The sequence below is a fragment of the Urocampus carinirostris genome, chromosome 16 (genome assembly GCF_059441175.1).
Source record: "Urocampus carinirostris isolate Australia breed hairy pipefish chromosome 16, RoL_Ucar_1.0, whole genome shotgun sequence".
Lineage (NCBI taxonomy): Eukaryota > Metazoa > Chordata > Actinopteri > Syngnathiformes > Syngnathidae > Urocampus > Urocampus carinirostris.
Genome location: NC_142364.1, coordinates 28,481,018 through 28,494,206, shown reverse-complemented (window position 1 = coordinate 28,494,206; position 13,189 = coordinate 28,481,018). Strand labels below are relative to the sequence as shown.

The 13,189-nt window shown below is 38.9% G+C and overlaps 3 protein-coding genes and 1 pseudogene across 3 annotated transcripts; 3 read left to right on the top strand and 1 right to left on the bottom strand.

The window, feature by feature from the left end:
* Window positions 1-5,079: 5,079 nt before the first annotated feature.
* LOC148350965 (U2 spliceosomal RNA) lies at window positions 5,080-5,169 on the top strand (annotated as a pseudogene).
* Window positions 5,170-5,714: 545 nt separating this feature from the next.
* LOC148350964 (histone H4) lies at window positions 5,715-6,890 on the top strand. The gene has a single exon (XM_088356166.1). It carries the CDS (start codon window positions 5,719-5,721, stop codon window positions 6,028-6,030), a length of 312 nt encoding a protein of 103 aa, XP_088212292.1. The 5' UTR covers window positions 5,715-5,718; the 3' UTR covers window positions 6,031-6,890.
* Window positions 6,891-9,572: 2,682 nt separating this feature from the next.
* On the top strand, window positions 9,573-9,957 carry LOC148350963 (histone H2B 1/2). Its single transcript, XM_088355759.1, has one exon. The coding sequence runs from the start codon at window positions 9,576-9,578 to the stop codon at window positions 9,948-9,950; it is 375 nt and encodes a 124-aa protein (XP_088211885.1). The 5' UTR covers window positions 9,573-9,575; the 3' UTR covers window positions 9,951-9,957.
* Window positions 9,958-12,288: 2,331 nt separating this feature from the next.
* Window positions 12,289-13,088, bottom strand: LOC148350962 (histone H3). The gene has a single exon (XM_088355855.1). The coding sequence runs from the start codon at window positions 13,062-13,064 to the stop codon at window positions 12,654-12,656; it is 411 nt and encodes a 136-aa protein (XP_088211981.1). The 5' UTR covers window positions 13,065-13,088; the 3' UTR covers window positions 12,289-12,653.
* Window positions 13,089-13,189: the final 101 nt, after the last annotated feature.

The following is a 13,189-nucleotide window of genomic DNA, read 5'->3' as shown; positions in this document are numbered from 1 at the left end:
TGTTTTGATTACAAATGACCTAAAGGTGAAAAAAATATGACAACTTTCACAATATTTTTGGACAAAATAATGTTACAAACCCGATTATCAGTTTCATGGCCTGAAACGTGTTGGTACTTATGGTAGATTATGTCGGAACAAAAACGATTTTAAAATTAATTATAAAATGTTGCATTTTTACTGATTGTGCAGCCATTAAAACAATATTTTACACTTGACACATTTTTGAGTTTTTCCAGTATTTTAACTTTATATTTGCTATGGTACTGAACTGTTGTTACCTAGTGATTTATTTGCCTCTTTAAGAACCTCCAAATTAAAAATGCATTCTCTATCAAAAAAAGCATGGCTCTAGGAGGCTTCAGTTTCTTTTTGCAGTAAAATTTAATAAATTGCGGATTTAATTTATTAGTGTTAAATGTTTATTGTACCGTTTAACTTATTTACACTTGACATGTACTTCCATAACTTTGTGGTATTTCAGTTGTCATGTTGGCTTGTTGTAAGTGCTTTATCCTGGTTGTGTATCGTTCTTGTTTCAGATGTGTGTACTTTATATTGGAGGTCTAAGCTTTATATATTTTTTTCTATTTATTCATACTTATATTGTATATTTTTAACTGGAGTGCAACTGTCTTCTTGTTGTCGGAATCCAATGATAATAAAGGTGATACTGAAATGCACCTACCTACCTGAATATCCTGATGCAGTCATAGGATGGCCCTCAATGCCATTAATAATGTATCGCCATATAAATATGTCAAGACAAAAAGGCAATATATAAACATAAGCATATAATTTTTTTTTTAACACAGAATAAATAAAATCACGGAAAAATGTAATTTCATATTTCTTTGACGAGTAAGACGCAGTTTCACCTGTCTCATTTCACTGCACGTGGCGGCCAATACAAAATAGTTAACGGATTTTTTGTAACTTGAAGGCATAGAAATTCTCGATTGATCAGTTTGGTAAATTTACCTGACCGCTGAGATCTTGGAGTTGGCTGCTTTAAATTTACAAGTAATGGATAAGTCACATGTATGTTCTCATGAGTTGCAACCGTTTTTCTGTTGATAAAATGCATGTATCAGATGAGTGTTTTAATGATTTTTGTTGCCTAACTGAGTAAACTTGAACCTAACAGTCCAATAGTCTAGTCAAGTCAAGTTTATATGTATAGCCTAATCACAAAGAGTCATAAAGGGCTGCACAGATCAGACTATTGCAAACTACAGACTATTATAACACCACCCCCTCATCTAAAACCTACATGAGGGCAAATAATACACATATTATCAAAAGAAGCAAAAATGGATTGGTGCTTGGAGAAGTATTCGGCTGGGTCTGCAGGGGTGTAAAGGTGAATGCCTCTTCTTGACTGTGTGGTGTGGAGGCCTGGAATGATAAAAAAAATACATTGAAAACAACTTGTTTATTGTCAGACAGATCCCGTCTTGTCCATTTCGGCGCTAATTCAGATGGTCACAGGTCGCAGAGGACAATAGTAGATTGCTTTATTGCAATGTTTCTAAACCAGTGTTCCTCAAATGACTTGCCAAATAAGTCACAGAAGATTACTGTTATCATATAGCAAGTATAATCATTTCAAGGTGCATTAAAACAATAATAATCCATGTTGTTTGATGATTTTTTTTTAAATATTACAACCAGCAATGAAAAAAATGAAACAAAGTAAATATTTTGATAAAAAAACAAAGAATGATGTGAAAAAAAAATCTTTCATTTAACGTTTGCTCACTTAAAGTGTCATTTGGATTTGTTTTTCTAGGAAAACGAGACAAAAATGTACACCGTAAGATTCCACTGTAAAAATTGATTAAGGCAATGCTGGAACTGTGAGGTGAAAAGCGCTAAAGAGTCTTTTTGGCTCCAAAACCTCTATTCAGATGTTTTTGTTTAGTTTTGTTTTTTTAAAGGGACATGGTTTATTATTTGACCAGTAAATCATTATTGTGTTGTGCAACTGAAAACGAGTGCTAAAAGAACTAGGAATCCAAAACTATGGAAACCAAACTGTACCTTTTTTTTTAATTTTTGCTTAGCTTTTTTGTAAAAGAAACAAGGTAAACAGGGGGGGAAGAAATGCAAAAGAGGGAAACGGAAAATATATATGAGAAGCACATAGAAGATAAAAAAGGAACAATTGACAAATTCGACAAATGTAATCAAAATTAGGCGAAAGAAAGGGGGCAAACAAAAATGAAAGCAAAAAAAGGGAAAAAGAAAAGGAAAAATAGAACAAAAAAATCAAAAGGGAAAAACAAAAAAGAATACCCTAAAACAATGCATAGTGACCATTTGTGTCTGCCTCAAAGAAAAAAAAAGCGTTTTGACCAGAGTCTGCTCCCGTCTTTCACTCCACAAAGCAGGCTTATTGAGCTGTTCTGTTCATGAACGACACATCACCAATTGTGGGGGAGGGGAGTTAAAAAAGTAAAATACAAATAGTCCAACATTTATTTCCACCAAACTTTGAAACCTAATAACACTGATTAGTAATTGGATTCACACCTAGGGACATTTTGGACTGGCCAATTAACCTGACATGCATGTTTTTGGAATGTGGGAGGAAACTGGAGTGCCCGGAGGAAACCCACGCAAGCACGGGGAGAACATACAAACTCCGCACAGGAAGACTGGAGCTGGATTTTAACCCACGCAAGAGGTTCCCAAGACATGAACTGTGCCGCATATGCGCTAACCACTGCGCTGCCGTGCTGCCCCTTGTATTAATGAAATATTATTTATAGTTTCTGATCATTAAAATCCAAACAACATTTAGTGGACACAATAAGAGTGACTAGTTTTTTTCTGTTTTGTTTTTTCCACTACCACTTTCATAATTGTAAGTGAAAAAATATATAAATTACTTCAGAGATCGACTTCTAAATTCCCCGTGAAAAATACATTTTTATGCTTTGTATTCAAAAGTATTTCACGGTGTCAAGAATATAGATATATGTTGTTCGCAACGGTAACGGCTCTGAGATCCTCCTCTTTGGAGTGATATGGGAGGCTGCTAAAGAGGCGAGGCGTTTTTTTCTCTTAAGGCGCGCGTGATTGGCCAATATGCATTTTTTCGGGGACTTAAAATTTGTTGACTACTTTACATTATTTTTGTAAATTTGTAAATAGGCTAATGTTTGCCATGTTCCTGTGTTTCAATTTTAGTTTTTTTTATTTTTTTTATTTTAGTTTTTTTTTTCAGGGATAATTTTTTATTAAGTCATCGTGTGCACAATGGTGGATAGTAAATACCTATATATTGTTTGATTAACAAATCATGTGAATAAGGCAACTCATTTTAATAAGCCGAGTGGAAAGAGGTCTTAGGTTCGGACCAGATGGAAACATACGTTGGCCTTGAGAGGGTTGGGCGCCACCAGGCTGTACATGCCCAAGACATACTGCAGGAAATGGTGCCCTCATGATCCAAGTGGTAAATGGATCCAACTAACCAACAAATGCAAAATAAACTAGTGATGAACTGTTTTGTTCGCAAAACGCTATGAGCTGTTTTTTGGAAGTGAATTATGGGAGTGGGCGCCCCTCCGATCAAGAGCACGTTTACTTCTAGATGCTTTGGCTCGCTTTCAATTGGTCAATTATATATGTATATATATATTGTTGGGAATTTAATATTATAATGTGCCGTTTAACAAATTTTTCGAATTAGTTATCTGACACCATTAATCAAACATAACCTTCATTCACCCAACAATGCATACTCGTTTTTTGATGTGAAAAGATGGACAAGAGACCGGCATTTCCACACGGGGGCAGATTTAATTTCTTAAATAATTTAACTAAGTGAACTCCATCGAATTAGCCGAATTAGTGTCGCTTGAGTCTCCATCAAGCCTTCTCTCGATTCTACCTCAATCTTCTGAAGTTCTTCTCCCGGTCCAGGTTTTTTCTTTTTTTTTTTTCAACAAGCTGGTGTGCCGGCTCCTCCCACGGACGGGCCTGGAAAGCCCTCCACGTGGGCTTTATCATTCCCAGGGAAGAGTGTCGCGATGTCTGTCCTTGTGCGTCTGGCCTTCTTCGTCAGAGTCCTGTTATCAAATTCCCCAGCCAAAACATTCCGTAATTGCAACGGCGTGACCTGAAGCTCACTTAGTGAAAATCTTTGCACTCGATAAATGTAACTTTTATTTTATACAATCCTTTATCGTAAAATGTATAAAATCATATACATATAAATGTTGTGTTGTTGACTGTTGTTGATGTGTACGTTCAATCAGTACACATTGTTTCGAATACTAATTTTCATTTAAAAAAAAAAAAAAGGTCGAGAATTTGTATTTTTTTTTGTTTGAACAATTTTATTGACACTTTAACTGCAAATAAACAATGTGAGGTTTGAACAATTTTTCTCGACAATCGTAACAGCAATTAAGCATATTCGTGGAATCCCTTTCTAGAAGCACAAAGCTCTCAATTTGTCTGCAAGTTGCAGATACTAGGACAAATACGCATTTTGGGTCCTAGCTCAAAGCACTGACCGCATCGATAAAAGTATTGTGTGTTACGCCACTTAGTTTGATTACCACTCATCTCCTAGCATTGTTTTCCGATTGCTTCTGCTAGCCACGATAATAGCTGAGTTTCCCAAAAAAATGGACCCACAGTCACTCTTGCCTTATATTTACCGTTAGTTTGTTTGTACTTTATACTGATTTGATTTTTCTACCCTCTATTATTGTTTGCGAAGCTTAACTATTCGAGCTAATTGTTAGCTTTCCTCAAGGAACCCTTGGTGTTTGATCTTGATCTTTATTTTGAGTTACATGAACACATTACCTTTGACAACCTAATGTAGTAATTTTTTTGAAAACCGTTGCTGTGCGAGAGAGTGTGATACATGTTGTGAAAAATAGCAAAAACATTACTACAAAACTATAACAGGAAAAACTACTAACACGATCTAAAATTACTACTAAAAAAACTGCTTCGCGGCGAGAAATTTCTGGCCGATTATGAAAATCTAGATGTGTCGGGGCCCGGTACTGCAGTATCACCGGGAACGATGCAATAGAACTGATAGCCATGATCTTTGATTTTGGCAATCGGGAGATGGAATAAGAGCTTGCTCTGTCCACTTCGCGCATCGGCCCGGTATTGCAGTACCTCCGGGAACGGTGCATTCGCAATGATCGCAGCAAGGCCTTAGCCTGGCCTTTTGGCTGAGACTAAGTGTCCCGGCTCCTAGGCTTTGTAGCGTATCATGAACTGACCGATAACGGATAATGAATAACGAAGATAGAACAATAACCCTTCAAAAAACCCACTACTAAAAAAACTACGAAAAGACTACAGAAATACTGCGTAACTATATATCAAGTGTACTGCTTCAAACGGGGACCTAATATAATATTCTGCTTTGATTGTGAGTGTATTCATATATATTAATTGATAAATGAAACATTTGCTAGGTTTTGCCCAAGGGGTACAGGGTCAATTTGGGGGCCTGGCAATGATAGCAAAGATCACCCATCAGTGGGAGCAGGGCGGAGGCCACACAACGAACCTAACAAAGAGCTCAATTGGGAAACTGTAATGGGGGAGGGCTGCTGAGTGACGCCCTGTGTGCACCACGCAAACTGTCCCCACCGAGGTCCGCAGTTTTGTTATAATCACGGACACCCTAGTACATTACCATTATCATCGGTTTGTCCCTAACCGTTCTCTAAAATGTCTGGACGTGGAAAGGGTGGTAAAGGTCTTGGCAAAGGTGGCGCCAAACGTCATCGTAAGGTCCTTCGCGACAACATCCAGGGCATCACTAAGCCTGCAATTCGCCGTTTGGCTCGCCGTGGCGGAGTCAAGCGTATCTCAGGCCTGATCTATGAGGAGACCCGTGGTGTTCTCAAAGTATTTCTGGAGAACGTGATCCGTGATGCGGTCACCTACACTGAGCATGCTAAGAGGAAGACCGTCACCGCCATGGATGTGGTCTATGCCCTGAAGAGGCAAGGCCGTACCCTCTACGGATTCGGCGGTTAAGCTAACGTAACTTCTGAAAAATCTAACCAAACGGTCCTTTTAAGGACCAACCCACTTGGATCATTTGAGAGTTGAATCCGATGTTTGCTGAAATTGTTTATACTTTTTTTTTCCCCGATTAGCTTTACTCATTTAATTTGCACGATAGTTACTTGTCAATGTGGACACAGTCTATAATAAACATTCTCTGGGTGGCTGGACTAGTAGAATAGAGAGCGAAAAATACAAGGGTAGCATTTGTGAGAGGCAACTGGCTTTGGCAATATCAAGTTTCAATCTGCTCGATTTTCTCTTGCGCTTCTCGGAGTGTTGTCCAGCGGGCCTGACCTGGCCCACGGGCCGCCTGTTTGAAACATTTGCTTACAGACAAATTTTACAAGCCAACCCATGGAAAAATACATAAACGAACACTTCTAAACGTGCAGATGTTTTTGTTTGGGTTGTTCTTGATATCCATTTCGTATAAGTATATGCGACGACCTCGGCGTGCCATGTCTCATCATTTCAAAGAGTGGGCAAGAACTATACGTCTTAGAATTATGTACTTAAAAAAACGGCCTATGAATGGCAATACTAAAATGAGAACGTACAACATGGCTCACTCTCGCCGCCATCAAGGACGCCATCTGGACCTCCAGAAACCTGCTGGTATGGAGGTGCAGGCAGACCCCCCCCCGTGGCTGTGCTCCAAATGGCTGCAGATACCATACAATCTGCGAGCGGCGGGCCTAGGACGCAGCCATAAAGAAGACTCGTCTGTACCCACCCGGAGGGGGGAGCCGGAGCTACACTGTGGGAGTCCCGGCAGCAACGGCCTGGGTTGTGGAACCCAGAAGGGAGAGGACCCACGCAGAAGGGAAAGGACCCACACAGAGGACTGGAAGAATGCTGCTTAGAGCTATGCCCTTGCACAATAGTATTGCCTTTTACACGCTGGTTTACTACTGTTAAAAGGAAATAACTCTGAAATTGTTTAATTGATGTTGAAAATGTCAGGAAAAAATGTTAAAACGTCATATCGTCACGTCATATTGTCAAATATAAAAAAAATGTGAATATGCTTGATGGCTGTGTTTTGCTGCTGTTGGTGTCGGTGGATTTGTTCAGGCCGAGGACAATCGACTTTGGCCTGGACGGATCTATTGACACTAACAAAGATGTTATATAATGAAATTGTGAATATGTTTGATTTTCGAGAAGGTTTGTTCAAACCTCACTTTGTGTTTGCTGTTAAAAACGTAATATTGGAATATAATATTGTGAATGTGCTTAATTGCTGTTGAGATTGTCATGATTGTTTTCTGTTCTTAGTGTCAATAAATTTGTTCAAACCAAAAAAAAAAAACCATGACTATAGTGCGATGAAAAATGCAATAACATTTGACAACAACAAAAAATCAACCGAAAATAAGATGCAAAGATACATTTTCAATTTTGTGCGCTCGTTTAAGGTGGTGATGGCTCTGGGGGAGAAGCACATAATCCCTGTAAACAAATGAAAAACACTTGAGTATTATTGAATTATAAACTGAACTACGTTGTACTGTAATTCAGTCATATCGGTTACTTTTTAAAAGGAAAACCATAAACTGCAAAACTCTAAACCACATTTTCCATTGAGGCTCCGTTTATACAAATTTTCATTCATTTAGAACGGTGTTTCTCAACCTTTTTCGAGCCGAAGCACAATATTTAGTCGAAAATATCTAGAGGCTCACACTGTCGAAAATTGCAAGATATTACTTTTTTTTTCTTAATTTTTAAAACGTAAATGATCATGTTGCCCAAATTGACGGTGTAACCTTTTTATCATTGTTTGTGGTCACCGTGGATCTGGAGGTAATACAGGTTATTTTGGTTAATGATTTTACAGTAATTTTTGATTTTACTATATCACTTATATAAGTTTTGCTACATATTTGTTATTTTCCTAAAAATATATATATATAAATAGTACTTAAAATGAGCAAAAAGATCTGCCAGTACAATGACTTCATTTTACTACATTAACTTTTTCAGTATTTTTTTAAACAAATTATCAATCCAAATTAGTACAATTAAAAGCAATATTTTTTAACACTGATTTATTGTATTTCCATTGGAGTACACACCTGAACAGCTTCATCAAACTAAAAGATTATTACTAACATTTCCCTTCTACCTCATAATTAATATATAAATGGTAAAAGAATAGGAAACTGCTGCCAGCTCATTGAAAGTTCTTACTATCATTCAAAGTAGTAAAAAACGCCAGGTTCTGTTATCGTTTCCCATGAATGTGGACACAATAAGGTCTTAGAAAATATGTGTTGTATTTAAAGAAAACAAACGTATCCGAGTACTTAAACGCAAAAATACATTTACTAGGATCTTAAGAATTCAGAGACATCAAAGCACCTCGAACACAGGCTTGGCGACACATTAACTAGATATAAATGAACAAAGCAACAGAAAGTGCAGGATTTGGTGGAATAGCAACTTGTTCAAAAACAAAAAGACGCACACACATTTTTCAAATGATTTTTTAATAGGCCACCTCCAATCATTTTCTCAATGATTTATACAAGTCAAAAATATTGGATCTTTTGAATATATTTTTCATATTTCCCCCAAGTAATTACATAGTAAACACATATTTACAAATGTTACACATGTAAAATTATATTTGCCTGTATGAAAAGTAAGATCAAAATATGTAACAATAACGTGTAGTGATAATATCTATCAGGTTACTAAATAAAAAATGTATAGCAAACTAGCTTCAAATTATTCAACACAGTCCTGCGTCCAACATTGACTGACTGGCTGATTGGTTGATGGGCTGATTGGTTAATTGGCTGATTGGTAGTGTCTTTTTCCCTTTGTTCATCATACACAAAGATACTCAGACTTAATCAAACACTTTCATAAACAATTGAGGGAAATGGTTGACTGAAAAAGCTGGAGCTTATTTTGGTTCTGTCGTGGCAGTCCAAACACGTTTGACATTAGTCAAATCATGTTATTAGTTATTACAACAAGCCATTGTTTGTTTAAATGAATCACATTTTATCAGCATTGAAACAAAATGAATTAATACATATCTCTTTTAATGGAGATAATTAAGGTAGGACATTGATTTCCCATCTCAACATTTGATTCAACACAATCACACACAAAATTAGACTTAAATAATCACACACAAAATTAGACTTAAATAATCTCGATAAATTGGTGGTATTATTCGTGGCTGTGGTTATATTTTATGGTTACATGTAAAACTGTAAACACTATTCAAGTAAGCGCTAAACTTGTCATCATTTTAAATTCGAATTGGCGCCAAATGACTTTTCAGGTCAAATCCATTGGGCTCATTATTATTATTATTATTATTATTATTATTTCGGGCGGAAGGGTCTTCATCTGCTCAGTAGCATTATGATGAGCCATTCAAAATAGGGCGCTAGCACACAAATCTTTGCATGAGGGTTCCACAAGATCGTTGACTCCCCCCTCCCTGACCCATCTTCAACTGTGTTTCTAGAACAGGGTAGACAGAATCTATCATGCCTGAACCAGCCAAGCCAGCGCCCAAAAAGGGCTCTAAGAAAGCCGTCACCAAGTCTGCCGGAAAGGCCGGTAAGAAAAGAAGGAGGGGAAGGAAGGAGAGCTATGCGATCTACGTGTACAAGGTCCTGAAGCAGGTCCACCCCGACACCGGTATCTCCTCCAAGGCTATGGGCATCATGAATTCGTTCGTCAACGACATTTTTGAGCGCATCGCCTCTGAAGCTTCTCGTCTGGCTCACTACAACAAAAGGTCCACGATCTCCTCTCGGGAGATCCAGACCGCCGTGCGTCTCCTGCTCCCCGGTGAGCTGGCTAAGCACGCTGTGTCTGAGGGTACAAAGGCCGTCACCAAGTATACCAGCTCTAAGTAAATGGATTACGTTCCCTAACCAAAGGCTCTTTTAAGAGCCACCTACTCCATTAAATGAGCGCTAGGTTCCGAAGTTCTTATGTATTGTAAAATGGTTGCGCGGTGTTTACTAGCCTATTAACTGAATCCAACTAGCCCACTTACGGCAAACTAAACTTAATATACCAGTCAGCTCCCCATTTGCCCTAAGCGCAGTTTGAGGAACTGACCTCCCAAATGATTAGCACAATGTATTTTCCCCGTTTTACTATAAATGTTAAATCAGTGGATTAGTTCATCAGCAGCGATGAAAATTACTTGAAAGCTCTTTAAACTCGGGTGGGGGATGTTAACACAGTTCATTAGAGGAACATATTCTACTTTGAACTGTTTAAGGACACCACACCTTTTTAAAGATTAAACTAAAAAATGTTCTAAAACGTTCGATTTTGCAGCTGGTGCAAAGTGCTGCAGCAAGGCTTTTACGTACAACAAGAAAGTTTGCTCAATGTCTGACCTGCAGCGTAGGTCAAGATATTGGAACAGTAGGCTGTCCATTGGATATTATGTTATTGCCTATATGATATTATTTCATCTTGCAAGATCCATTGTAGCCTGGTCATCTGGAGGGGGGTTACCTCATGTTTCGTTTTTGTTTTGCCCTCATGTAGGTCTCAGATCAGTCATGTCATACTGCCCTGTGCAGCCCTTTTGAGACGTTTTGTGATAAGGGCTATACAAATAAACATGACCAATACCAATGCACACATTAAAGGTATACTGAATGTTTAACAGAATAAACTTGCTTTAATGAAACATTAGCACTCCATGGTAACGTTGAGGCACTTTTGGGGTACACTTGGCTCAGCTGGTTCTGGTCCAACTTACAGCAATGTCCAGATATTTTTCGGCGTCTCTAAAAAAATTTTCTGCCCGAATCCGTAAGTCGAATGTACTTAGGTCGGGAGGTGTCTGTACACTACGACGGCAAGCCCCTGAACTCAATATACCACAATATATATTATATTATAATATGCAGCATGGCGGCACAGTTCTTAGGTCATGAGATCTAACCTTCCTGTGTGGAGTTTGCATGTTCCCCATGGGCTCCAGCACCACCGCGACCCTACTGAGGATCAACAGTGTAAATAATGAATGAATAAGAACATAATTTGTATATTAGATTATACAAATTTACATTTTCCGTACAGATTATCCCGTATGTCATATACGTCTTAAAATGCATAGTAACCGTAAAGGTTGACGGGTATGTACCCGGCACTTTAGAATCTGTTTACGTGAAAGATCTAATCCGACAAAAATGTCATGCTCAACGATGACTACAAGTGAACTGACAAACATGTGCTTAATATGTTTAAACACGGTTGCTATAATAAAAACTGAGAATGTGATGCCCTATTATGTTAAAGAGCATACCTCTTTTGAAAAGTTTCCTCCTAATTCAGATCTGAGAAGGATAGAAATGAACAGGTTGAAGCAGTCATGTCAACAGTCCAGCAAGGTTGTTAAATCTACGACACAACAGCTAATTGGAATGGCCACTCATAGTGTCGTGGGTATTGGGCAAACACAAGTATTTTTCTGATGAAGAAATAATAAAAGTATGACTGAGGGCAGCACTGTTCGAAGGGAAAGAAAAGGAGGAAATGACAACAAATCCTACTCTTGGATTCATCAACCACGTGACGCACTGGCTGATGTGACAAAACAGCTTTGTGGTGGCACAAGAGATCCAACTTTACCTCTGTTGACTTGCCCCTGACAGTCATTATAAATGGGCCAATTCTTGTTTGAAAAAATAACAATTGAGGACCTTTTGGGATAAGTATTTGAGGGCCCCAGGAACATAAGATGATTTCATATTAAACCTAAAGCAGGGGTGTCCAAACATTTCAGAAAGCGGCCCATATTTGATTAGTTGGGCCACACACACATTTTCAGCTTTTCAGCCTGGCGTTCTTTGTGCATTCTTACATAAATTCACCCCTTTGAGAAAGGTTTGCAGTGTTTGACAATTAGCGTGACGACAATGATCTTTGGAGCATTTTCATTTGACCCCAGCGTCTTGTGAAAAAGTCCTGATATACCATTAAAAACAAAACAACTGGAAGCTGTTCAAGTGAGCTGCATGTTTCATTTGACAGTGCTATAAAAATAGCCACAGTACCTTGGCAAAACAGGCAGACAGTTTCAGGTTTTGTGGAAAATTTAATTCAATCTCTACTTGCCCTGGAAGTGGTGGCCTCAGCAAACTTTTTTTTTTACATTTACAAATGCCAAATGGGTTAGGCGAGGGCTACTGACATAATCTGGTGATCTTTATTTTGGTTCAGATTTGTTAATGATGGGACACTTATTTATTTGAGACAGACTGCGAGATCTCGGGAGGTAACTGATCCCCGAGCCAGAGTTGGACATAGCAGACTTAAAGCAGATCACATTAGTGTCAACATAAAATTAAAATTGGACTATTCTTATTTTGTCAACACGCACAACAATTATCGAACGACTTGCGATTCATTTCGATAAAATTGCTGCATTCAGGAAGTTTAAACCACTCGAAAAAAATCGAGATAGGTAGTCTACAGCAAAACTAAAATACATCTCAATTTGTAATGATAAAAACTTAGAATAGAGGAAATATTCATTTAGTTGCATGTGATGGCTCTTAAAAGAGCCGTTGTCTTGCGGGAGGTGAATTATTCTAGGCTCGCTCTCCACGGATGCGACGGGCCAGCTGGATGTCTTTGGGCATGATGGTGACCCTCTTGGCGTGGATGGCGCACAAGTTGGTATCCTCGAACAGACCGACTAGGTAGGCCTCGCTTGACTCTTGCAAGGCCATCACGGCAGAGCTCTGGAAGCGCAGGTCTGTCTTGAAGTCCTGGGCGATTTCTCTGACCAGACGCTGGAAGGGAAGCTTGCGGATGAGCAACTCAGTGGATTTCTGGTAGCGGCGGATCTCGCGGAGGGCGACGGTACCGGGCCTGTAACGATGAGGCTTCTTAACGCCGCCAGTGGCAGGGGCGCTTTTGCGTGCGGCTTTGGTGGCCAACTGCTTCCTGGGGGCTTTGCCACCGGTGGACTTACGGGCTGTCTGCTTGGTCCTTGCCATGATCGGACTTAGCTGTTGTTTGATTTTCCGGGGGAAATCGAGTGTGGGAGAAGGGTGCACCAGCCGCTTTTAAGCATTTGAATCGTGGGCAAATGCATGACGCAGGACAAAGAGGCAGGCTCTGA

What these genes read in the sequence shown, in the direction of transcription:
- LOC148350964 (XM_088356166.1), top strand. Translation starts at nt 5,719, where the DNA reads ATGTCTGGACGTGGAAAGGGTGGTAAAGGTCTTGGCAAAGGTGGCGCC.
- LOC148350963 (XM_088355759.1), top strand. Translation starts at nt 9,576, where the DNA reads ATGCCTGAACCAGCCAAGCCAGCGCCCAAAAAGGGCTCTAAGAAAGCC.
- LOC148350962 (XM_088355855.1), bottom strand. Translation starts at nt 13,064, where the DNA reads ATGGCAAGGACCAAGCAGACAGCCCGTAAGTCCACCGGTGGCAAAGCC.